The sequence below is a fragment of the Pteropus medius genome, unplaced genomic scaffold, assembly GCF_902729225.1.
Source record: "Pteropus medius unplaced genomic scaffold, Ma_sr-lr_union100, whole genome shotgun sequence".
NCBI classification, from domain to species: Eukaryota; Metazoa; Chordata; class Mammalia; order Chiroptera; family Pteropodidae; genus Pteropus; species Pteropus medius.
This window is the reverse complement of record NW_024342473.1, coordinates 14,828,122-14,854,898: the sequence shown is the minus strand read 5'-3', so window position 1 is coordinate 14,854,898 and position 26,777 is coordinate 14,828,122. Positions and strand designations below refer to the sequence as shown.

The following is a 26,777-nucleotide window of genomic DNA, read 5'->3' as shown; positions in this document are numbered from 1 at the left end:
GGGCGGAGCACCTGAATCAAGTTGTCCGTGCTATAATAGACAGAAGGCCTTTGGTTATTACTGTGTTCTTGGGAAAACATTCCCAGGACTTGATTATTCCTTTCATGCACAAATAAAGTAAAAGGTTTTAGATAGTTAGGTAGCCTAGGGCAGGCAGTTTTTGCAGTGCTTGTTTCAGTCTTATATAAGCCTGCTCATGTTTATCTTCCTAAAAAGGGGGTTCAGGGACTGAAACTTTAGTAAATTCATAGAGTGGGGACGTAATAGAGAAAAATTAGGAATCCATAGTCTGCAGTAACTAGTTATGAGTAGAAAGCTGTTGCTTAGTCGTGGATATAGGAAATTCCTGGCTTAGCTTAATTCCTTTTGAAGACAGGTAAATTCCTTCTGGGTTTTGGTCATGACCTACGTAATGAACAGTGTCTAAAAATCATTGTAATTTTTCCTTAGAGACATTGCGTCCCTTTTCAGCTAACATTTGTAGCAAATAAACAGAATCTTTTCTGGACATCTCTTCGGTAGCTGAGCACGGCAAGAGGTCATCTACATATTGTAAAAGTGTCAGTTTCCCAGGGAACAGCAGGATGTTTAAATCTTGGTGAAACACTTGGGAGAAATAAGGAGGGGCCTCTGAACCCTTGAGGCATGACCGTCCAGGTACAATGTCACTTTTTCCACATAAAGGCAAATTGATATTAGCTGTTGATGTCTACAGGAGTGCTGAAAAGTGCTGAACAAAGGTCTACAATGGTGAACCATTTTGAGTCTGGTGGAACTTGTGACACTGTTCAGATTTGGAACAACTAGGAAACGAGGAATAACTCTTCTTAACAGCTTTCAATAGCTCTTACATCCTGGACAAATCACCATCCACCTCTATTATATGATCAGTGTGTCGCAGGGACTGGTACAGGTAATAATTAGCCCCTGGCACTTAGGTCTCTACTATGGGTGTGAGCCCTTGTATGGCCTCAGGCTTTAAAGTATATTGTGGTAGTTTGGGGAGAGGTTTGATTCTGTCTATCTGAATCTTCATGGGTTCTGCACTTTTTATTGTTCCAGTGTCAGCTTTAAAGGCAGCCCACAGATTTTCCGTGTACTTCAATTAAATTAAGAGAGCTTTGTTGGAATTCTTCCTCTTCTATGTCAAGGAGGATCTAGTTAGTAATCGACAAATAATGAGATCTCATTTGAGCAGAGTTATCTCCTTGCTGCTCTGGTTACTGCTTTATGAAGCTTTAGACATGGCCGTTTGGGGCAGTGTTGGCCTCCTGCATTTGCTGTTTCGTCGTGGATTTGTATTACAAGGCAAGAGGCCGCTGCTTTGCCCCTATAGCTGTCACAGTTCAATATTGCTACAAAACCCCAATATGAGATCTTTGACAGGGCTAAAATTGTTCTTGCTTCCACTAGCAGAACTTTAACTTGATTCTGTCCGTTGCCTGCTGTTAGAAATCATATTGACTTAATAGAATAAAAATAGAACACCTTTCTTCCTGCCTTATCTAAACAGGGTACTTTATCATAGGACTGTTCCTTTTCTTGGGAAATCAGTGTTTACAGAGTGGTTCTCCTTCTCCATCTAGACTCTTTTAAAGACAGAAGTCTTTCACCACTCCACTTTGGTGATATGAGTCTCCCCCACCATATTCTTAACTTTATTTTTCCAGCTTTAGTCATAACTAATATGCAAGAAACATATTTAAAGTGTACAATTTGAGTATTGACATATGAATCCATCTGTGAAAGCATCACCACAATCAAATAATGAATATATCCATCATTCCTCAAAATTTCCAGGTACTAATCTGCCTTTTATTATTATTGATTTGTTTGTGTTTTCTAGATTTTTATGTAAATGGAATCATATATAGCATGTGCTCCTTTTTGTCTTGCTTCTTTCACTCAGCATCAGTATTTTCCATTCTGTCCGTGTCGTGTGTATCAATAATTTGCTACCTTTCATTTCTAAATAGTATTCCATTATACGGCTGTGCCATAACGTGCTTATTCATCTGTTGATTGGCTTTTGGATTGTTTCTAGGTCTTGATTATTACAAATAAAGCTAGGAACATTCTACATTGTTAAGGAACAAAAATTCAACTGAGTAAATTTGAAGATCTAATTGGCTTTATTGAACAATTCATGAATCAGGTAGCATCCCATCTAGCAAACAGAAGGGAGCTCTGAGAAAAGTTGTACAGAATGGAAGGTTTTTATAGGCACAAATTGGGCGGGACCAGAAAGTTATTAGCAAAAGAAAAGAGTGTTTTAGGCTAGGGCACCTTTCTTTAAGGAAAGGCATCAGAGATCTTATTAGGAGATTGCAAATTTATTAGTTTAAGGTCATATTCCTGGGAGGAACTGAAGCTGCAAGTAAGTCTTGGTTTTCTGTCCTGGGGGCAAGCAACTCCACCTTGGGCCAGTTGTTTCTTTTTCTTAACAATATACAAGTCTTTGTGCCTGTACATATTCATTTCTATTGGATAAATACCCTGAAGTGGAATATTTATATCATAGGGTAGATAATTTTTTAACTTTTTAGGAAATTACCAAACCCTTTTAAAGTGGTTGTACTATTTTACCTTTCCACCAGCAGTGTGTGAGAGTTTGCTACACATCCTTGGCAATACTTGGAATGCTCAGTCTTTTTAATTTAGGCATTCTAATGAGTATGTTACGGTATCTCATTGTGGTTTTAATTTATATTGAGTATCTTTTTATGTACCTGGTTGCCTTCCATATATTTTTTTGATGAAGTGTCTGTTCAGATCTTGTATCCATTTTTTATTGGGTTGTCTTCTTATTATTGAACTATTAAGAGTTCTTTATATTTTCTAGATATGAATTCTTTGTCAGATGTATTTACTGCAAATAGTTTCAGGGTGTGTTTTTTCTTTTTTCATTTTCATAACAACGTCTTGAAGACAAATATGTATTATAAAAAGGAAAGAAAGAATTACACTGCAGAGAGTTGAGAAAACAAAGGAGAAAGTGATGTGTAGCTAGAATTTGCATAAATATAAAAATAAAACCAAAATATATCTTCTCAAATATTAAACATTTAGAATGAACTGAAATGTTTCTGTTTGCAAAGGTCATCAAATTATTCTTCAGGATTATATCCCAGTGTAGGGGAGGAAAAATAATTTTCCCTCTACCTTTCTCAGTTCTTGCCTGAGACACCCTATAATAAAAGATTAACAAGAGAAAAACAAGTTTACTAATACGTGCACCTCATGGATACATGGGAGGGACTCAAGGAAAAATGAGTAACTCTCAAAGGTGGCCTAAGCTACCAGCTTAAATACCGTCTTCAACTGAAGAAAAGAAAGGTTGGGGTACAGGGGATATGGAGGATGTCGGTTATGGGAGATTGCTAGGAAAAATATGCTGAACAATGGTAAGATTTGTTATGTTGTCTTGATTCCTACCACATCTCTATAATGAGTCTTGGAATCAGGCAATTTAAGACAGCGACCCCCAACCGTTTTGGCACCAGGGTCAGGTGTTTCTATGGTCAGGTGTTTCTATGAGAATGCCTGATGATCTGACGTGGAGCTGAGGCGGAGATGCTAGCAGTGGGGAGCAGCTACAAATATAGATGAAGCTTCACTGGCTGACCCACCACTCACCTCATGTGTGGCCCGGTTCCTAACAGGCCAGAGATTTTGTATCCACAGCGCAGGGGTTGGGGACCCCTGATTTAAAGCTTCCAACTTTGTTCTTTTTCAAACTGGTTTTGGCTATTCTAAGTCTTTGGCATTTCATATACATTTTAGAATCTTCTTGTCAATTTCTAGGAGGGGAAAGCCTATTGGGATTTGGATTTGGATTATGGGAATAATTAACATCTTGACCATACTGAGTCTTCTGATCTGTGATCATGGTGTATCTTACTATTTATTTAGAGCTTCTTTAATGTTTTCAATAATTTATGTAGTTTTTAGCATTCGAATCTTGCACATCTGTTAAATTTAACATCGTATTTCATAACTATTATTGCTATTATAAATGGTATTTTTTTTATTTTAATTTCCAAGTTTTTCTTGTTAGTATAAAAAAAATGGTTGATGTTTGTATATTGACCTTCTCTTCTTCCTTTCCATCTGTGTACCATTTCTTTTTCTTGCCTTATTTCACTGGCTAAGAAATCTAGTACAATATTGATGGAAGTGTGAGAACACACATCCTTACCTTATTCTTGATCCTGGTGGGAGAACATTCAGTCTCACCATTTACTATGAGTCTCCCCAGCATACCTTTAACTCTTTGCTATTCATGTTATGTTGGCCACTATAGAGAAACCACTTAACAATGCCTATGGACTGCTTAGCTATTCAAACCCTGAGCCATAAGCATTATTTACCTGGTGACCTTACAGCATGTACTATACAAGACTTTTACAATTAAATGGTGTCAAGTGCCACCATTTGAGTCTAGAGCAGTGGTTCACAACTTTGGCTGCATATGAGAATCAGCTGGAGAACTATTAAAAATACTGATGCCCAGGTTATACACCAGATCAATTCTATCAATAGCCCTGATGGAATTACACATTATATTAAATTACATATTTATACAATCTTACTACAACTTTATAATGAAAAGAATGTTGTGATCATTTAATAAGTAAGGTTTAGAGTGAAGATAAGTAAGTGGACCAGGGTTACATAGGTAACGTTGACTCTAAAATCTACATGTAATTACATTGTCTGCCTACCAGCTGTGTTAGGAAATAAAAGGTACTTAATCCCTTCCTTCCACCTCTCCATGGTTCTAGTGTTGTTTTGGAACTAGTCTAGGAAGCCACCATATTAGGAATTGTTCCCATAGTGTGTTGGCCTATTTTTCATTCATTCATTCATTTGTTCCCTCCTTCGCAGGCCTGTACTGAGTTCTTAATATCTGCATGGTGATATTTTTTCAGCCCTAGGGTGAGAGAATGAGGGTAACAGAGTAACTGAAATCACAGTACGATAACAAATATAAAATTTTAAAGATTATAAGAGGAAGGAAGATGAGGTTAAATGCATGTGAAGCGATGCTCAAAAATCTTTGACTAACCAGTACGAGTATATAACATGTCTTTTCTCTACTGGTATATCTGGGGCAGGTCAAAGCGTAACCCCAATAATTCCTCCAGCTCCAGATTTTTTACCAAGTTTCTCTTATAATTATGACATGAAGGAGTTAGGCTAGGGTCCATACACCATTTTTTCCAGACTTCTGAAAATGAATATAATACCTGGCTAGGTAAAATAGGGGACAGGACACCAAGAAGGAATTAACAGTCAGTGAACGCCTACTGTGTTCCAGGCATTGTGCAAGATACTTCCCATGTGTTAATTCACTTGATCTTTATGGCAGCCCTGAGGGGTAGGCATTACCCCAGTTTTACAGACGAAAAAAGAGGATCTGAGGAGTTCAGTAATCTATGCAATATCACAAGCCAGTATCAGGCAAAGCCAGGCTTGAACTCAAGTCTGTCCAGTTCCCAAGCCTATGCCTCATCCCCTGCTCCGAGGCTCCAAAATTGTCCAGAGAGACAGCAGTTGTGCTTTCCTCAAGAATGTCCTAACATTTCTAAATCTGAAGGTTACCACTGGGAATCATGGAGAAGAGATGCAGAAAAGAATGTTGGAAGAGGAATTTTGAAATCAGGAAGGAACAAGATGGTGTAAGTCAGAATGTAGATCTTTGGCAAAGGACGGTGAAGACCTCTCATTCCATTTCTTAGTTCTATTCTTTAATGAATTTGAGAAGAAATCAGCCAGGATGTCCTTTACATTGGATTGGTGGTTTGAGTTCCAATATCTTTTTTTAACACCATTAAAAAAAATGCAAAACACACTTAACAAAATCTTTGAACTAATTCAAAAGAGGGAAAATCTTCACAACTTCTCCCAGGAGAGCTTTTAGTCAAAACCCTGGAAATGAATTATTCTTTCAGGAACAACCCTCCTAATCAGTTGGTTGTTACTCTCCTGGAGATTTTGTCTCCAAGACCCCACCTGAGTCATACTTTTTTTTTTTCTAGTCCCACATTTGTTTTATCACAAGCACTAGCTGACCCTTAGTCTTAGGCCTTCATGTTCACTCTGAGTGTTCTTGGGTAACTGGGTAATATTTGTATATGTATATTTGTTTTATGTACAACTAAAAGTACAAATAAAGGTCAATGAAGGTACAAATAAAAGACAGTTAAGGATTTCGTGTCCCATATGATCTTAGGGAAGTATGTCAGAAAGGACCTTAGAGAAACCCGTGGTTCCCAACTTTTCATTTCTCACATGAGTAAACTGAAGGCCAGTGAGTCTCACGTGTTTTCCCCAATTTTCTGAAGTTTCTTGGCGACAGAGTTGCAACTTGAAACCAGGATGTCCAACTCTGCGTCCACCAGTAAGTATGTGTTTCCTGTCACAACGGTTACCATCTTCCTTATGCATTTGTCTTGTTCTTCACCCTTAGATTCTCCAGAAACCAACCCCGGAACTCAAACACCAGCTGGCTACTCTCTCTAAGCGAGTCGCCGGCGCTGTGACTGAGCTCATTCAGGCAGCGGAAGCCATGAAAGGTAGGTTGGTTTCTCTCGTGTTGTATTGTGGGGCACCACTCAGAGGCAGCGCTAGTACAGCAAACCGAGCAGAGAAAATGCGCAGCTAACACAGGCCCTTTCTTGGCATATGCAGTCAGGAGGAATACAGTGAGGTACATTTTGTTAAAGCAAATGAGAATAGAGCTAGTTTTAAAAAGTAATATCCTCCCGAAGCAAGGCTTTTCTCTAGTGTTTATATTAAGGACTTCTACTTAAATGGCATAATCCATCTAGAACTGCTCACTTTTCTTTTAAGAGTCTCGCCATTTATATTTTTCTGTGTTTTCATTCATCAGAATATTTATTCTCATTCAGATAGTACCCTTCATGTTTTGAAAATGGTGCTATCTGGGTACATTGTTGGCACACTCCTTCATGGTTCCACAGAAGCCATCAACTCACCAGGGAAAGATTTTCTCACCCATTTCCATTTCCTTTTGTTTGAATTGAGGTGAGTGACTATTCCTCAACAGATCCCAGGAGAAGAGCATGGTAAATCTGTGTGCTCAGCATAGTTTTGAGTCTCCTGAAAGTACATGCTTACAGTAATGGGCCCTAAGTTAGAAGTCAGAGTGATGTTCAAGCTGGCCTCGGTCCGTGAGATCTTGCTTTCTGAAACAATCATTGATGACTGCTCCTGTGGGTAGGGCTGTACACACAACTGATTTAGAAAACCAAGATCGGATGGGGCCTCCCTGCACCTAGTTGATCTCTGTAAGAGCCAGAGAGATGATCTCTCAGGATGATGCAGCTAGTAGGCTCATGGAGCTTCTCTGCATGCAATCTAGATATTGTTTATAATTTAAGCCAGTGCCCTGAGGTTTGCACCTACCAAGAATGACCGTCTTTGGACTGATTTTAGGAACAGAGTGGGTGGATCCAGAAGACCCAACCGTCATTGCAGAAACAGAATTACTGGGGGCTGCAGCATCCATTGAGGCTGCTGCTAAGAAGTTAGAGCAACTGAAGCCAAGAGCAAAACCAAAAGTGAGTGTCCATGTGTGGCTGCTTGTCTGATGTCAATAGGTCTTCTGGTGGTTGGCTGTGAGGTGGAGCTAGGAGTGCTACAGGGAGCTTGTCTCCTTCCCAGTGGTTAGATTAGCAAACTGCAAACCTGCTCTACCTGCCCAGCACCTTTGTACAGGGTATGGAAAAAACCCAATGGGTGGGTCTTTCAGGTTAACCACCCAGAAAAATACCTTTGGGTACCCAGAGGAAGAATCCAGGCATTTACAACCTTGATTTAGTTCCATTATATATAAAGCAGATATTGGATACGTAGTAAAGAATGTCCCTATTACTGAATGTGATATCGTCGCCTTCTAGTTTTCTGGTTTCCATAATGCTTTTACAGAGAAATAGCAATGCCGAGTCTCTTTTTCTAAAAGAGAGCAGTATGAATCTCAAAAGTGCACCCAATAACCAACTTTTTCAATATATGCTGGAGACTGTGGTTGGATGGTGTGTTTTCTCCATCTGTGTTTGTCATTTAGATCAGCGGTCCCCAACCTTTTTGGCACCAGGGACCGGTGTTCCTATGAGAATCTAATGCCTGATGAACTGAGGTGGAGCTGAGGTGGTGATGCTAGCACTGGGGAGCAGCTGCAAATACAGATGAAGTTTTGCTCACTTGTCTCCTGTGGTGCGGCCTTGTTCCTAACAGGCCGCAGATCAGGACTGGTCCACGGCCTGGGGCTTGGGGACCCCTGATCTAGATAAATATTTAGAACTTAAGATCGTGAGTATATGTTGAGAGAAACAGCTATTTAAAGGAAAGAGATGATTTAAGTTTTGGCAGTAGGGAGGATAAGTATTAGGATGGTGAGCTAGTGCTGTCCAGGGTCAAAGCCCAACCCTGTTAAGAAGCTATAACCTCCCACCGTGCCCCCCATGGCTGTCTTCAATGGGAAGACAGTAGAATTGGAGGCGGCCTCTTGTCTTTCTATTCAAGCAAATCTCTCCTGATACCTGTAACTTTACCTCCCTTCCAAGGATCCCAATACATTAGGAAGTAAAATCTGACTCTTCCACTCAAAAAGAGTTAGATCCCCCAGATTATGTATGCCTGAAATTCTATCTTTTTTCTAAGACTGAAAGATGGTATCTAAGCACTGGATATACTAAGCTGCTCAAAAGCAGTACATGGGCCAATGTTGTGTGTAAAATAGACATATGCATATAGTGAATCTGTTAAGCTTGGGAACATTCTTAAAACCATGGGATTCTTAGAACCGACCTCTTAATAGTGGCTCTAGAATTTGGTAAAGGCATTTTTCAAAATTTCTCATCAAAGTGTAATTTAAGAATTTTGGCATCCGATTTTGGGGTTTATCAGTGTTCTCTTTACTGACCTCTAACCTGAGTGTCTTGCTTGGGTTGTCTGAGACTGAGTTTTTCTTAACAAACTTGAGAACTAAATGGCAGTATAGGGGCAGCTCTATTTTCTGGTTATGTCTTTGCTTCTCTTTTGTAAGTCAAGCTCATTGTGAACAGAAACTACTTTCAACTTGGGGAGCAAGCAGCAACCATTGGCTAAGATTTAGAGGCTTCACGCTTAATTTGTTTCCTTTCCCTGACATGATTTATCACAAGTGGCCTCTCTTGGGAAAGCTTTTCTGTCTGCTAAAGCTGAAGTCATGTCAGTTGACACTCACTCTCCTCGAGAACTAGCCTTGTGCTAATTTGCCATTAACACATCACCATATTCTAAGAGCTCCTGTTCCAACCCTGCTCCCTTTGTCCTTTTGCCAGGTCTTTCTGAGTTTTTTCTCTGAATCCGGGTTTCCCTCTGCAGGCCATTTATTTACCTCATGATTTTTAATCTGAAAACCAAAGTTATTACAGTTCCTACCCCATAGGATTGTTATTATAACAAATGAGATCATTTAAGGATACAGTTCCTGACATACAATGAGACTTAGTGAGCAGAAACGGTATCACCATCACCAAAAGTAGGCCTCTGCAACTTTTATCTACTACCTCCTAGGAATGCCTGAAATAAAAATTATTTCATAGACCCATGAGCTGATGGCCTTAACGAAAAGAAAGAAAAAAAAGGAAAATCTAAAAGCTTACATTGATTGGGCACCAAGCAAGTGCCAGGAGGCAATCTTCTTGGTACTTTACATAGATTCACTCATCTGGTCCTTGCAACAAGTCCCTGAGGCAGCACTGTTACCATCTCTGCTCTACCGATGCAGAAGCAGAGGCAGACTGCCTGGCCAGCATCAGATGGCCATGACTGAGCTGAGAGCAGTGTGTATGGGCATTGGGTGGCAGTTCTAGTCCGCACTAGCCCTCTCTGCCTACCCAGTGTTAGAGAGGGTGATGCATTCCCACAGGGGAGGTTATTAGTTTGCCCATATCCTTTGACTATTAATTCCACCTCTGGGAATCTCCTGAGGAGGAAATCCAGAAAGGAAGAAAGTTCTGTGTGTACAAGAGGGTTGTTCCTTTCAGCCTGTTTATAACACTGTGAAGTTGGATGTGACCTGAGTATCTCCTTGAAGGAAAAGTACACAACCGTTAAACATAATGGTTGATAGGACTGTGTAATGTAGAAGATGCTCATGGCATAATATAAAATTAAAAAAGGATACAGAATTATATACATGATGCTTACAACTCTATTAAAAAAACCACCTGCATATAAAGGAGACAGGTGGGGAACATACAAGAATGATGGTAGAATTGGGGTGATGGGAGGGTCTATGCTTTAAAAATAACAGCATTTAAATTAGCGATGACTGCGGAAGTGGGCCAGGGGCACTTCCTACACTACTCTAGGATCATCTAGTTTTTGTGTTTATAGTGCGGGTTTTCATGAAAAGCTGAAGAATCCTTCAGTTAAGGTCATAGTTAATCTAACTGTTGCTTTGACTCCCGTTCTTGGGGCTACCTACTTTAGATCTCTCCCATCTTCATATTAGGAAGAGTGCTTGGTACTTCTAGAGTTCTTTAGAATGATCTGAAGTCTCTCTCTGCCCAATGACTAGAGGCTCCCACCGCCTGGATTATATTATCTAGAAAACTGTTTTTGAAGAAACCATCAACCAAAACCATAGCTTTTGTACCTGTTAGGGAGTGCCATCTGTCTTCTGGTAATATCGCCATGAGATAACACATCTTTCTTGTCTTTACAAAGGACTTTATTTCCCCAGTAAAAAAAAAAAAATCCCATTGACACCAAAGTCAACCAGTCTTTTGAGGTTAATTGCTTCTCTCATCTTCTCTCATAACTTAAAAAAAATATCCTCAAGATACCATGAATAAGCAATTGCGTCCCTATAGGAATTGGCATCCCTATTCCTATAACTGCACACAACACACAGGCCCTCAGTAGAGAGCGAATGTGCTTTCCTTCTGTAACTGGGCAGCATTTATCCTGCTTTGAGGGTTAGTATTGGGGATGGGTGATGTTTTTATTTAAATTGTTTTGCTCACTGCATTCTCAGGTTGCCTGTTTTAAAAGTAGAATGGTCTGTGGTTTATGAAGATGATTCCTGGTTTAATTCCACCTCAGGCCCTTAAAATGTAAGCACCCCTTTTTGCCTGGAATCTCCCAGACATGAATAACGAACAAGTTTGCACTGTTGAATCCACCATTTGCTTGGGAAGACGGCACAAAGGCAAAATGAGAATGTTGGCGAGCTCTGATGCATGTGCCTATGATAGATATCACTAATGGCGCCGATTCCACACTTGCAGACAGACTGTGCTCCACAGACAGGTAACGAAGGTGCAGTGGTGGCCACCCCCTGCAGCTGTAGCTTGCAATAGTGTGCCTATTCTTGAGCTCAGTCAGACCTGGATGCCTTTTCTGCAGGCCTCTGTGTGATATGTTTGATATATTAGGTTGTTATTTAATCCAACTATATATCAAACATATTCCTACAGTGTCTTGCCCTGTCTCCGGGGGTTCCTAATACAGTTTATAAGGCAACAGGAAAGACTATGTTGAAATCACAAGTAGATTTAGAAGACGGAGTGCTCATTACATTTCATTATGTTATGTTCCATTTCTTCTTGTAGCATTTGAGACCTGTATCAGTATTGCTAGATAATTTTGTTAATTACAGAAGCAAATCATAATTATTGATGTTTTGTAAGAGCTTAAGATATTATGTACAGTTTAGTTTGGTGCAGTGATGATTTCTTAAAGAATATGCTCATTGGGAAAATGGAAGGTTCCAACCCCATGTTTGTAACATGAAGTAAAGGTCAGGATTATAACCTTCAAGCACATCTAGGTTTATATTTAATTTTAGTTCATTTTTATCCTGATCTTCAATTTAGAAATTAGTAATTTTCATCATGAAGTCTTCAGCAAAAATGCAAGCACAAATCAGTTATCTGTAACTGTCCTTTCCACCCATAGTAACAAAATGTGTAAATCAAATCGGTCGTACCAACAGTGTGGATGATGAGTCACCCGGCTTTGTGTAAACCTTGCTTGGGACTAACTATATCAAATAAAGATAATGCAGTATGGACTATACTCTGTCTGTTGAATTTCCTGTTATAGATTAACTTGTCAGTAGAGGCTGATAATATTTAGACTAAGCCGACAATCAGAAAGTAAATCCATAGCCTAATTGGGTGCAACAGGAAGTTCGGGATTATGACATATTTTTTTCTGGCACATAACTGCCTTCTTTGGTTGCCTTTGACCTCTTCCTCATAGAAGAGCCTGTAAAGTATGTGTAAGTTCATTCTGATCTCTCTCAACAGAAGACTGTTGAGCACTACTTTCTGGAAAAAGAACCGTTGTGCTAATAGCTCAGCTTTTTAGAGGAGAAAAGAAGTGTGTTTTTAAAGAGTACCTGAGTGTGTGTATATATCTGCAGTACCCCTCACAGGTGGTGAACCAACGTACTGAACAGGTGGCTCAGGGAGGCTTCCTTTGGTTATGTTGAGGAGCCATCTCTAGATTGCTTGTGGTGGATGCATAGTGACAGGTGACAGCAGCAGCAGCAGCAGCAGCAGAGAAGTGATGGCACAGAGGAGGGAAGGGCAGTGTTGAAGTCCTGGCTTCCAGAGTTAAAAAGTGGAACCTGCCCCTGGAAGCTGTTTCCACTGAGAAGTAATCCATGAATGTGTATCAGCAGGAGCTCTTTTAGATGGTTTACAAGATGCTGCTAAAATAAGTGTCCTCTTCGTGCAGCTAGAGAGAGAGCATTGTTTTGGGTTTTGAGTTCAGTTAATGTATTTGACTGAAATGACAAATGTTCAGGGAAAAAGGACAGCAAGTTATTATAAAGAAAGAAAAATACAGTTTTAAGAGGACCTTAAGGTGAAGCTCATTCATTAAAATTGATGTGATTATTTCTTTTTGGTAATTTTTCTTGTTTCTTTCGGTAATTTTGTTCTTGACCAGCATACCATACTGATTAATTGGGTGAGTGGGAAAAGGCGACCAGGTACTCAGGAAGGAGGAAAAGGAGCAGATATAATATTTTCTATATGGTAAACGGTAGACTCTGAGCTTATCTGCCACTAGTTTATTCCAGGCCCGAAGATGTATAGGGCGTGAAAAGCAAAGATATGTGAGGAACTTGACACATGTTCCCAGGTGACTCCCCACCAGCGGAACCAGTAGGTCCTTAGGAGATCCTCTTCGACACAGAGAATCCATATCAAAGGGGCTTATGATATAACAAATTTATCTGATTAAATCTTTGAAGGAAATCTGTTACCTTTTCTTTGTCCATGCTATCTACATGACATTCAAGTGCCTTTTTTTTTTTTTTTTTTGAGAGAAGCATGACAAAATCTTTAAGAATTTTCAAACAGAAATAGCAATCATAAAATCTTTTTAGTGGCATTACTTTTCACTTAATTTAAAAAAAAGTACAAAAGCAGTGGATACTATGGGAAAACCACCTCCAAGATGCTACTGATGCAAACTTTTCCAATGGGTGCTGCATGGACATGCATTTTATTTATTCCCCATCTGGATGCAGAAGGTAGTCCCTCCCCAGGTTGCAGACAGAAGCATTTGTCCATGCTTTCTGTCTGTCACTCACTTTGTTTATAGTTTCCCTGGCGCTTTTCCTGAGACCAGGCCAGCCTGAGGGGACAGGGACGGACCAGGCCCACTGTCCAGGTCTGGGCTCTTGTCAGTTCCAGTTGTTCTAAGAGGTTTCCTTTTTATTACAGCTAGTTGGGGTGGTGGTCCTAAAGGCAGCCCACCCATGGGTCCTCCAAAAGAGAAGCTGGTCTGGCTCTTAAATAGCCGGACCTTTGGGTACAGTCTGACATCTCACAGCCAAACTCACTGCAAAAATCAAAGGAGAAATGTGGCTGCCTGTTCCACTCAGCTTCCAACTGGCAGGAAAATGCTTCACTCGTGTTGTGAGACTACTTGGTGCTGGCTATCTTTTTACCCTTCAAAGACATTTAAATTAAATGCAAAATGTTCGTACTTTTTAAAAACTATATACCCAAATAATTTTTTTTTAAGTTTCTGATATGATATGACCTTGTTTCTAATAGCAAGCATTCTGCAAGACTTTCAGTAACCCAGAGCAAAGCATGATCCCTAACTGGGAAGACAGTACCATAAGTTGTCATCTGGTTTTATAGCTAGTTGTAAGAAAAGCAACTATTGTGTTTATTAGCTCCCAGCAAGGCAGTCCTCACAGGAGATTTTCAGGGAAGGAGGCAGAGATCAGAGCAGTGACGCTTTGGCCATATCCTATGGGTAACTTCAGCTCCTTCACCTCGAGTTCATTGGGAGATGGAGCTGCAGGGTTGAAGGGATGTAATTCACAAAGAAAAGAGCAAGAAAAAGGACCATGGATGGGAACGCTCTTCCTCCACTTGGCACATACACAGGGACCTGTCGGAAGGACGGGCCTGGAGGAGGTTGGTAAAGATGCTGCAGGAAAGAGGCAGAGGTCCTCAAGGGAGGAGGCCAAGAGAGAGAAAAAATAGTCCCTGCTTATTTTAGTCAACACCTTCTAAAAAGGGGTTAATTTGGAACCATAACATGTCTAAGCTAAAGGAGTTCGCTTTTCAAGTTACAAACAAAACTGATTGGTGGATATTCAGAAACTACAGAGCAGTGACTAAAACCTGAGTTGTCTACTTCCTGGCTGGGTGTTGGGGGAGAAGCTGGAAGCAGTGCTGATCTGTATCATGTGTCACTTGACACTTCATTTATCTTTGATTCGTGTTTATTTGTAATTATTTTAGGTTGTAATTAGAGATGGCAGCTAGAACTTTTGTTAGAATTATATGTGGAAAGCAGCATTCAAAGAGAGAAAACAGAGTACTTTAGCCCAAAGTCTGGAAAACTATTTTTAAAACCACAAAACTATATACATAGTAATAGAAATAATAATGAAATCCGTTGCTAGTAGCTACTGAGCATTTATGAGTCAGTTATGCTCTATGTTATGTTAATAATTTACTTTTAACAATTCTATCAGATAGGAGGCAAGGTAGGTACAGAACATGATGAATCGTTGCAAAAATTATATTCTAAGAATACATAAAAGGCCAACGAACAAAAATAAATTGAATATAAATAAAAATGAAGAAAGGTCTCCCATTTCTGTCCCCAGTCCACTCTCCTTTCCTCGCTCCTACCCCAATGGAATCTTGAGCTTTAGACTTTAGACCTATCAGAACAAAATGCTTTCAGACGCTCTCCAAGCATGGAGAGCAGGCAGCAAGAGAGCCAACCCACAGTCTTTCCCAAAAGGGATCCCACTAGACCTCTAACGTTTTAAATGGGGAATTCTGCAGTATATCACTGAACAGGAAAAATATCAGCAAAAGGCTGCTGGGACCTTTCCTGAAGCTACCAAAAACCCAAGGTGAGGAGAAATCCATCATCAACTAGAATCTGCTAGACAGTCCAGGAAAGACAATGGCTAAGAGCTAGTGGTGACCTGGCCAATAGGCTTTTCAAGTGGAGGGCAGCAGGAAAGAGAATACGGTACAAAGGATAAGAAGATAGAGTTTGCACTCAGAGACTGTGGCTAACACTTTCATTAAGCAGAGTAGATTTTTAGTTTCTGTTATTCTTTCCCAGAACTATTTTATTAAGAGAGCCTCTTAGTAAAATGCCACTTTATGTTTGTATATGCGTGACTAAATGTCACTAACTATGAAAGCCAGTTGAGGGATGCAGGCAGAGTGTACAATTAACAACCCATGGCCTTAAATGGGACAGGAGCCAGTGTATAGATGTGTCTGCCTTCATCCTCCAGGAATCGATAGTTATTGATGTAAATGTTTACTCTCTGCATTTCTCCTTCCTTACCCGTGTAAATTGTCCTCTGGCTGAACTCTAGAACTTGGGAGACTCATTTTGAATGAATACATTCATTCGACAAACCTTTATCACATGGGCTTCTCTGCCTGATTTTGTGTTCTAGAAGTATAAGTTGAATAAAATATGGTCTGTGTGCTGGAAGAGATCACAGGCTTGTAAGATTCAGTTAACTGGTGTCTGTTTTCCTTAACCCAGGCCAGCATTTCCCACAGAGTAGCCTGTACCACCTCCATTAGAAATACAGATTCTTGGGCCCCACCCCAGACCCACTGAAACACAATCTGCACCTTTAACCAGATGCTCAGGTGATTCTGAGCAAGAGTTATCGGTTTAGCCCACTTAATGAAAACATTGTCTTAGTTCATTGTCTTGCTTGATGCCAGTAGTTGTAAAGAAATACAAATAGCTACGTGCATAGGATTAGTTATAACCTTCAAAAGATTATCTTAGCAATCTTAATGGCCCCAACTGTTGAGGGGAGGGAGACTCGGGAGTGAGGATTTCACTCAGTCTTCCATAAACCAGAGGGTCAGATCTGGGAACCTTTGGTCAGGTCAGTAAAATATCTCAGCTAAAGAGGAACTTAAGAGACCAACCAGCTGAGCCTGCTGGTGCAGTAGGAGAGCATGAGGGCTCAGTGAGAGGAGCCTCACCTCCCAGTCCATGGCGCGTTGGATCTCCAGATTCTTCACCAGATCTCCTTAACGGCAGCTCCACGTTGCTGTTCTTATTCTCCCCAATTTCTCAGCTATGATGGGCTTTGTTCTATTAACAAATTCTGCATTTTAATTGTGATCCTTTTATTTAGGAAAGTCCTTCAAAGACCAAGCCAATTCCATGCCTCTCTCTTTTGCAATGCGGTTTAGCCTGTGTCCTCCTCCCTCGTCTTGCTGCCCTCACCACCTCTCTCCCAGGTTCCATCCTCCATGCTGATAGGATCTGAAGCTAATAGGGAGCAGTGACTGGAGTGTGTGGCTTTTCACTGAGTCTTGGCTTACAGAGATCCTATTTTCTTTGAGGCTAGAAGTTGTATGTTATGAGGCCACATCAAGTGTTGATGTCTGTTTTCAGCAGGAGAGGTATTGAGGTAAACCTGGCCTACAGAAAGACAGAGATTCAGCAGACAGAAGGCAGGTCTCATCATGGAACTCTGCCTAACTGTGGCATCTAAGCATTCACCATCCATCCCTGTTGCCGTTCCAACCAGCTTCATTAAGCCTTTCTTGGGAAACTCTCTAGTACTTTTTAATCAGAGCAAATATCTCCCAGAAATCAGGCTTTCTGCTGTGTCCATTTTAAAGCATAGAGATGTTATGAAAAGAAAAAGAAAAATCCATCAAAGGACATTACAGAAGTTGCCATTGTAAGAAAAATCAGTAGGTGTCAAAAATATTTCCAAGTTGAATATCTATTTCAAGAATGTGTTTAAAAAAAAAAAAAAACTCCAGGGCAGCAGAAAACGTGGGAGAGGCCTTTCAAATTGTAATGAGATGAGTCTATCAAATTTATCCATGCTTAAAGTTCGAACTTAATTTTAAGGAAATTCCATATTTGCAAATTCTAAAATTTGGGAAATCAAAAATCTGCTAATGGAATACTCCACCCTATAAAGTGGACTCAGTCTCAGAAGACATAATGTATCTGAGACCGCCTGAGACAGGAGTGGGTCCAGAAGACTTTGGGGAGACACCATGGGCCTCTATTTTCTCATCCACAAAATGAGGAGGGGCTCCCTTTGGACTCAAAAATTCTATGATTTCCATAGTGCCTTAATCTGTTATATGCTTGACTTTCTCTTGCAGAATGAATTTTCAAAAAAGTTCTTAACTCAAGGTCATTGAATATATGTACCAGAGCCTAATGCCATCTCTTTGGAGCCTGCATATAACAATACCTTTCTATGCCAGAGTTTCTAAATAATGAGTTGTTTTTGTATTTCAGTAAACGCATTTTATATTCCACCACTACTACTCCCCTACTCTCACCTAGTAACGAGGAATCCAAAATGATTCCACTGGAACTGAATCCATTTCTGTTCTGAATGCTCCTAGAGCAAGACTGTCAGAAATAAGAAAGGCTATATGGCTTCTGTCTCAGAACTTCTTACGTGCTGCTATCATCCTTCGGAGCCACTAGGTAGATGTGCACCGAAATGTTGTTTTGATAATACAGGTTTAAAAATGAAAATAAGGTTGACATCTCTCATAGTTCAAGATGTGGCCATATAGAATAGGGAACTAGAAAAAATCGTGTTCATGTATCCTTCTTCTCTGATGTCTCATAGGAGACCACTAGCAAGCCGGCTTGAGCCTCTGACCAGACGTTATCCCTCACTGATACCCTAAGGGGTGGCGTAGGCTAGTAGAAACGTCGTTATGGTGTCAGATTTAATTTTAGGTCTGGTTTAGATTCTTCATGCTGCCACATGACCTTGGGCCCAATTCTCCACCTCCCTGAGCCTCGGTTTTCTTACTGTAAGGGTAAAGCTATAGATAACTACAGTATAGGATTTTTTTTCTCTTTTCCAGTGAGAAACACACTAACCTACACAGAAATGCTTGACACATAGTAGGCACTCTTAAAACTGTGTTGCTTCACGGGGACGGGGATCACATCATAGGGAATGCAGTTAGCATTAATATATTGGCTAGGTGGAAAACCAGAAGGAGCAATTAGGGGGGTCGTTTTATAAACTATATAAATGTCTAACCAGTGTACTGTATACATGAAGCTAATTTTTAAAAACCTGTATTGCTAATGTGCAACATTGCAAATGTACTTAATACCACTGACTTGTACACTTAAAATTGATTCAAAGGTTAAATTTTATATTATTTATATTTTATCACACATATACAAAGAAAAGTATTGCGATACCTGACCATCATCTCCTAATGCCTAAAAGATGCCAGCCCCATCTTCAGCATTCTGGGACCTAAGGGGAACTTAACCATATTGACACAGAGTATTAGTGCTGGAGGCACCCTTGGCAATGGTCTAGTCTGACCACTCCAAATGGTGGTGCACCATCCCACCCAGCCAAGGACCAAAGTCTTTACATTTGCCCCACTTCCCAAAGGCTTTTCTTCAGCTTCCCAGGTTGTTTTGGCAGCATGGGGCATGGTGGCAGTGAGTTTACAGCAGAGACATAATGACCTGACAACACCTGCGCAGTGGTGGCCAGTGTTCTTCACCAGATGGAGCCAGGCCCTGGGTGCCAGGTGACTGCACAAGCTCCACCTGGATGGATTTCCTTTCCATCTCTAGGGGATCTGTGGTTGGTATGTAACTCTCTGTGCTCAGCCACAGAAATGCAAATGCTATTTTGCTTTTGTTTTTACCCCAGAAAAATAAGGTTTTTCACTACTAATAGCCATCTTTCCATTTTTTTCAACCCATTTTTGAGCCTTAGGCCCTGGAAGACTGTGCCACCACCCACTCTTTGGCTTTTGATTATTAATTATTTTGATTTTGGTTACCAATGCTGATGGAACCATTCAAGTATTTTTACTGATAGTGAATGTAGGTCTCTTTAAAGATTCTAGTCTAGAAAAATAGTCTGCCTTATAATTTCCTGATATAACATTTGTGTGGATGTCAGTGGTGGCAGCTTTCACCTTTTAGAGTAGGGGCACAGGGAGGCAGCAGATGCCGGGGACAGCCTGCCAGCTTAGGCCTTTCTACCCTGGTGTGGTTTGTCAACCAACTAACAATAGTTGGATAAAGCGCCAGGTGACAAGCAGTAAGTAGTTTGGCAGAAAGAGTCCTTTGTGGATATGAATTGCATGTGATGCTGTTTTCTTTTGGTTATAGCAAGCAGATGAGACCCTGGATTTTGAAGAACAGATCTTGGAAGCTGCTAAATCTATTGCTGCTGCCACAAGTGCCCTGGTCAAATCGGCCTCAGCAGCCCAGAGGGAGCTGGTGGCCCAAGGAAAGGTGGGTAAACCCTACTGACCAAGTGGTGGGACATTCATGCAGTAAGGGCCCATGTGGAAAAGATATGAATGCTTTCAGCCTGAAGAATGCTGTACCTTTCCTCACTGAATTGCCAGTCTTTGCCCCAACTGACTGAAAACTTTTGCTGGCTTTAACCTGACAAACAGAATGAAGGGTTTGGCTGCCGGACCTCTCATCTGCTTCTGGTTAAGGAAAGTATTCCACTCCAGGCAGCGATCTGGACCTGAACAAGACATTTATATTCCCACTGTACATTAGGCTATTTGCAGATGTAAGCTGTCATATTTTCCTAGTGCATGGCTATATAAGCACCACAGTCAGGGACTTTATAATACCGTCTTCCAACTCCAGTGGCTTCATTCATTTTTTAGGGCTGTTTAACTGAATGCTGTCTAACTCTGCAGTTAGCATTTTTCTGAGCCCACTGGTCAAAAGGCCAGTCTGGTTTTAAATCTGAGATTTCTTAGATCTGCTTCATCTCTAGTTATCCATTTCATCAGCATTAACATAAAAGCATAGTTCTTTTCCAGTGATCCAAAGAATGAATAGCACATTAGATTTATCCTGGCCGTAGGAAGGTCTTCTAATTTAAAATACTCCATGTGCCCTGTTATCTGTTATTCCATTACAGCATGGAATAACATGGAATAACACCCCATCCCAGTTATGTCCTGCAGAGAGCCTTTCAAATATAGAGGCAGGACGGAAATCCTGGCAGGTTGTGGTTTTGGGCAACTTGGTCACCACAATTGTCAGTTACTTCTGTCTGATATTAAAAGGCTTTGTTGTCGGCATACAGATAGACAAATATGATTGTGTCTTGACCCAAGAATGTGTAACACAGACAGGAAGTTATGCCCAGCTAGTGGCTGTGCATCTTCCTCCAGGAAGTCTCTCATGAGCTTAGCCATGCCTTAATCCAACCCACATACTTCGGCTTCTCTTTCTAAACCATGGTGTGGTGTGTTTTTCAGTATTAACATATGTACGTCTCCCCAAGTGGCATTCAATCTGTCCCTTGATGTTTCTCACTTATCTCCTATATATGTAGCATAGTGCCAACCTTACTTATCAAGAACTTGTTGATCAGTCGATATGAAAAGACCAAAAATGGATCATTGAAAAGAACATCCTACCTAAAATTTCAGTTTATTGATAAAGGGCCAACTATGTGCCAGACATCACTAGATTCTAGAGAATCTAACTTGAATATGGCAGAGCCCCGTCCTCCAAGCGACTCATATGTTCAAGCATTTAAAGAGTTGGCAAAGCAGGTTCCGCTCAAGTTGGATAAACTATAGGCTCATATACAGGACCTTGAGGTTTTGCCTGACATTCACCAAGCCCCGATGTGATGCCTGTAATTGCTGTCAGATCCCCAATTTCATGTTCAAATTGAGATATTCATCTCTTACTTCTCTAGGCCCTTCCCACAAGTGTAAAGGTATTTCCTCCCATAGCTCCTTCCTCTACAGCTGGACAGAAAATATTTCACTTGTCGCCATAATTTCTAAATAGAAACAGAAATCATCTTCCAGCTCTCCCCAGCCCTGTAGAATGGTCTGTATTTCCTTAAGGGCCTGCCCTTCATTGTATTTAAGGAAATGTACCACCCCTTTTTGCATCATCTGCCAGAAAATCACAGTGTGGCTTTAGGAGCTGTAATCGAGAGAGATTTGTTTCCCTTGGCCTTTGAAAGAAGCCACCGCAGGGCTCCCGTGTTTGAAATGAAGAAAGGTCAGCAGAGGAAATAAGCGTGTAAAGACAGCCCCATTCTCTGGGAGAATGACATCATTTCTGAGTCATTCTCCCAGAAACACAATACCTGGCAACTAATGGAGGCCCTTTGGAGCATTTAAGAGAGGCTCCTTCTGGCCCAGGTAGAACCAGCCAGGTTTGTGCTAGAGTAGTTGGAGTGGCTAGAGTCCTATGTGGGAAAGGGCACTCCATTCTCATGCCGGTGCTCATGCTGGGAGTCCCAGGTGGTGCTGCATGTCTGTTGAGATGTTTTTCTCCCTAGTTCCGGACGGTGTAGGGTCTGAGGGGCTGCAGGTCACCCCGAGCCTTCTAGCTCTCACTGCAGATTTCTCACTTCCACTCTCTAGGTGGGCTCCATCCCCGCCAATGCCGTGGATGACGGACAGTGGTCACAGGGGCTGATTTCTGCTGTGAGTCACCTTTTTCTTCTACCCCATTTGCCTTTTGGATCCCCCAAGGGAGCTTTGGGCCTTGGGTAACTTCTCTGTTGACTGTCCCCAGGCCCGGATGGTGGCAGCTGCAACCAGCAGTCTCTGTGAGGCGGCCAATGCTTCTGTTCAGGGACATGCCAGTGAAGAGAAGCTCATCTCGTCCGCCAAGCAGGTTGCCGCTTCCACCGCTCAGCTGCTTGTGGCCTGCAAGGTGAAGGCCGATCAGGATTCAGAGGCCATGAGGCGGCTACAGGTAATGGTCACTGATGCTGGTGGGAAAATACTCCTGTTGGAGCGGGTAAGTGTCGCCAGAGGAGACAGTCTCACTTCCTTGGCATGACCACCAGGCCTTCCATCAGCCAACTCTGTCCCACTTTTCTCATTTTCTGTCACGTACAGCCATGCATCCTACACCCTGCTGCCTACCAAACTGACATTCTCCACATGTGCCTTCTGGCCTCATGCCTTGGGGCCCTGTCTCACTCAGAATATTCTGGCCTTCCTCCCCACCAGCCCAGCCTGGTGAACTCCTACTTGTCCTTTTTGACACAACTTGAAAGCCACCTCTCCTGGGAAGCCTTCCCTGACTCCTTTGTCTCAAGCAGTCAATCCCTCCTGTGTCCTGACAGAGCCTCCAGCCAAAGCCCCGCTCTTATGGTTCCTGTCACTGGTACCACCATATTTATCTTTATGTGTCTTTGGCAAGGCTGGGATCTTCTTAGGCTCAGGCACCACATCTTTATCTTTGTATCTCTCACACCTAAGATGGTGCCTGTTTCAGTGGAAGCCCTCATTCACTATTTGCTAAAGAAGGGAATGAAAGGATTCAGGAATTCATACGAGACTGTTGCTAAGGTTTCCCAGAACCCAGAGAACATGCCTATGAAGTTGATAATAGACTCCTTGCCAGTGCATATGTTTTCCTGATCGCTTCAATTGTCGAAGTGTTTTAAACACACTGAAGGAAATGTTTGGATGAAAAAAATCACATAGCCTCAACATCTTCACATGTCAAATGTTATCATTTTTTCTCTTCCTGTTTTCATCTGTATACAAAATAATTTTGTCTAGTTGTAATCATAGCAAGAGACATTCTGCTTTTTTTCGCTTAACATTTTATCATACATATCTTTTTCCTTGAAGAAAAAGCTTCATAACTTCTCTATGCAAAGCTATTCGGTCCATTCTTCATGAGTCTCACTTTTAATGATTGCATGATGTTACATCAACTGATTATGCCAGAATTTTCCTATACTGTGGACATTTTGTTTCCAATTTTCTACATTTTTATTATGTGTTGTAATACAGACTGTTGGTGTTCTAAAAATATGTTTATATAAGTCATGAATAATTTCATAAATGGCAGAAATATTTGAATAATTCCACCAAAATGCAGAACTCTCATTTTACTTCCCTAAAGTACATTTCTGTTGTTTGGTTCTCCTGAGTATCTCTCTGACCCTCCTCCCTCACCTTCATATGACTCCTGGGCTAAACTCAGGGGGAGAATGGGGAGCTGCACACTTGTAAATGTGTGGCTCCTGGGTTTGGAGAACACTTCTGAGGACAACATCCTGAGTTAAGAGATACCTGGGTTCAAGTCCTGCCTCCGCCATGTATTAAGTACATGATCTTACACAAATAACTCAAAACTTTTCAGGCTTTGGTTTGCCCCGTCTATAAAATTAGAATACAGATATCTGCACTGGCTCTTCACATGTCAAGATAAAGATCAAGACGTAAACATGCTTTTGTAAGTCCTGAGGATTTACACAGACATAACACAGCATCACTCTTATTATCATTGTTGCTGATTTCAACTGGATGCTCCAATGTCATATCTGTGTTACTTACAATGACCCAGAGGTTCTCTGGAGCTAGATAGACCTATGTTCAAATCCCAGCTCTATAACTTTCTAGGTACAGATCTTAGACAAGTTACTTCAGTTTCTACATCAGAAAAGTAGACTAATGATTTCTGACCTCATAAAGCTATTTTGAGAATAAACGCATGATGACTACTTGTCAAAGATTAATTGGCTTCCCCTTCACTTCTTGTGCAAGCCCTCATCGTCCCTACTGGTCCCTTTACCAACCAGATAAGCTAGTTAACTTTGAGAAAAATTCTCAACTTTCTGATGTCTAACCCTCAAGCACAAGTCTTTGCACTGAGGGTGCTAGGCAAGGAATTTGAGAGGTTTAATGAAGCCTTGACCACCATTAGAAGAAGATCCCAAACCTCAGGTGGCAGAAGACAAGTCCTCAGGACCATGCTTCGTGAGCGTTAGGAGTAAGCCAGTGTGGGCTGCAGTCCTTACTGAAGATCTAGACTTCACACTGCAAAGCTTTTCTTCACCTCCTTGAGCATGTGGCATAAAGCCCAGCCGTGACTATAAAAGTATATCTGTAAAGCCCTTAGTTACCATGGGGATCCCAGCCCTCTCATGCAGGAGTAGGTTGTGCTTGCATAGCCGTTCATTCCCTCAGAAAATATTCAGTGACTACCAACACTGGGCAGCCAGTATGCCAGGTGCTGGGGATGCAAAGATTCACATCACAGTCTCTGCTCTCAAGTTACTCCCTATGTGTGGTAAAGGCTGCAGAGAAGCCAACATGAAGCACTCCAGGAGCACTGGGGGCAAGTGGGGAGGCCAGGATGGATCAAGAAAGCAATGTCCGAGCCAAGTCCTCAAGTATGTCTAAATCGAATGGGGCAGGGACAGGTGGTTTTCTGGACCAAGGAGGCAGCCCTGAGTATGCTTCTGTTAACACACACATCACAATGTTATAATCATTTTATTTACATAATTGTAATTCTCCTCAAAAATGTGTGTTCCTTAGGGGCCAAGAACTGGATCTCATTCATCTGTGAATGAGCTTAAGTTAGGTAGGTGCCAATGTTGGTAGAATCAGTGGATAGATGGACAGACAGATGGACAGACTGACAGAAAATGGATACTAACTAGAGAGGACGTCTGTGTTATAATTGGATGATAAATTGATTCATAGTCTCATGAACTGTACCTTCATGTCTGTTCTTGCTAGATCCAAATGACTGTTTCTAATGATATTATGTGTGTTTTGTTCCCTCTCCAGGCAGCAGGAAATGCTGTGAAAAGAGCCTCAGACAATCTTGTTCGTGCAGCCCAGAAGGCAGCATTTGGCAAAGCTGATGATGATGATGTTGTAGTGAAAACAAAATTTGTAGGGGGCATTGCTCAGGTTTGTGATCACAGAGATCATTGCATAGTAAAGGCTCTGAAAAGGCCCACAGGAAAGAAATCTATTTGGCTTTCTTGAACGCAAACTCAACCTTTTTCACACAATGCCTATTGACTAATATTCCTCAGATCATTCTTTAGAAGCATGAAATAAATATATGAAAACCATCCAGTAGTTAAGGACTCCAGCTTTAGTTTCAAGAATATTTGGGCCAGGTCCTGCTCCTAGCTGAGGAACTTCAAGGGAGTGGGCCCCATCTTTCAGCTTCAGGTTTCTCATTGGAAAAATTGTACATTCGATGGGGAATACGTCACACTGTTGCCACAAAGATGATGGGATACTCCATGTAAAGTGCTTACACCAGAGCCTAGTACATAGTAGGGATGCAATAGATGTTTGCTGTTAAATCAGAGGCCAGAGTCCACTTATTTTCTTGGATCAACTGGGTCATTGATCTCAAAACTCAAACTGCGGACCAGAGGCTAGCCTCCAGAGCAGAGAATATTTATTCCTAGTGCATTGCTGTAGCAGAGGCTGCAGGAGCTTATGAGACAAGTAATGGAGCGGGAGGGCAGTTTCCTGGTACATTTTAGATCCATCCAACTTGCTGCTTTTCTCCTAGATTATCGCTGCCCAGGAGGAAATGCTGAAGAAAGAGCGAGAACTGGAAGAAGCAAGGAAGAAACTGGCCCAGATCCGCCAACAGCAGTATAAATTCCTACCCACTGAACTGAGGGAAGATGAAGGCTAAGGCCAGAGTCAAGATGGCGAGCCCCAGGGGATTGGCTCTGCAAGAATTGGACAGACAGTGTTCCTGAGAGACTGGGCACTTACCCGGAAGCTACCCGCCTTCCCCTGGGGCCAGCCCAGAGTCCTGAGTGCTCATTCTCATGTCTCTGTCCTGTCGGGCACCAGCTGCATGATCGTGATGTCACACGGTACAGTGTCCCACCCACAGCTCCTCTGCCACCTCCCCTCATGCCTCATCATATCTCAGGAGAGAGGGGCGCACATTTCATGGACTGTTACCAAAAAAGAGAAGTCAGTATTATGTCATTCTCAGACACTTGTGCTTTTGTTGGTCCTTCTCTAGGCCTGGTCCTGGGCCTTTTGTGAAATCTTAATAGGAAAAAAATAATGGCTTGAGTAAGTCACTGATGCCATAGATATTCAAAGATACTCTTCTTCCTCTCAGGAGAAAGTGGAAGTCGGAGTCAAATACGGTTAGTAAACGCCGGAAACATAAACCACTGTGGACTCCAGGAGGGTGACTAGGGTCGAGTCACCCTCTGTGTCTGAGTGCTGGCTCACCCAGAGGGTGAAGAATTCCTGCTCCTGTTTGCACGCCTTCTTCCCTCCGTGTGTAAGCTCTTTGTACAATCTAGTCCCATCTTGTATTATGTGGCCCAGAAAATTGAACAATTATTTTTTTTTCCTCCATAATCCAAAAGGCAGAGGTATGGGGGATTGTCAGGGCTTGGTGAGCAGGGGCTGTAATAAAGTGTGTGGGCTCCTTACCCTGCA

The 26,777-nt window shown here is 41.6% G+C and overlaps 1 protein-coding gene across 11 annotated transcripts in view; it reads left to right on the top strand.

The window, feature by feature from the left end:
• Positions 1–26,777, top strand: part of TLN2 (talin 2) — a 386,133-nt gene extending 359,356 nt beyond the window's left edge. For all 11 annotated transcript variants that reach the window (XM_039865415.1, XM_039865406.1, XM_039865408.1 and 8 more), the window contains 7 exons: positions 6,473–6,578; positions 7,462–7,586; positions 19,696–19,821; positions 21,948–22,010; positions 22,102–22,284; positions 25,128–25,253; positions 25,876–26,777. In XM_039865415.1, coding sequence (XP_039721349.1) covers positions 6,473–6,578; positions 7,462–7,586; positions 19,696–19,821; positions 21,948–22,010; positions 22,102–22,284; positions 25,128–25,253; positions 25,876–26,004 — 858 coding nt within the window. In that variant the 3' untranslated portion in view covers positions 26,005–26,777. The remainder of the gene's footprint in view (positions 1–6,472; positions 6,579–7,461; positions 7,587–19,695; positions 19,822–21,947; positions 22,011–22,101; positions 22,285–25,127; positions 25,254–25,875) is intronic.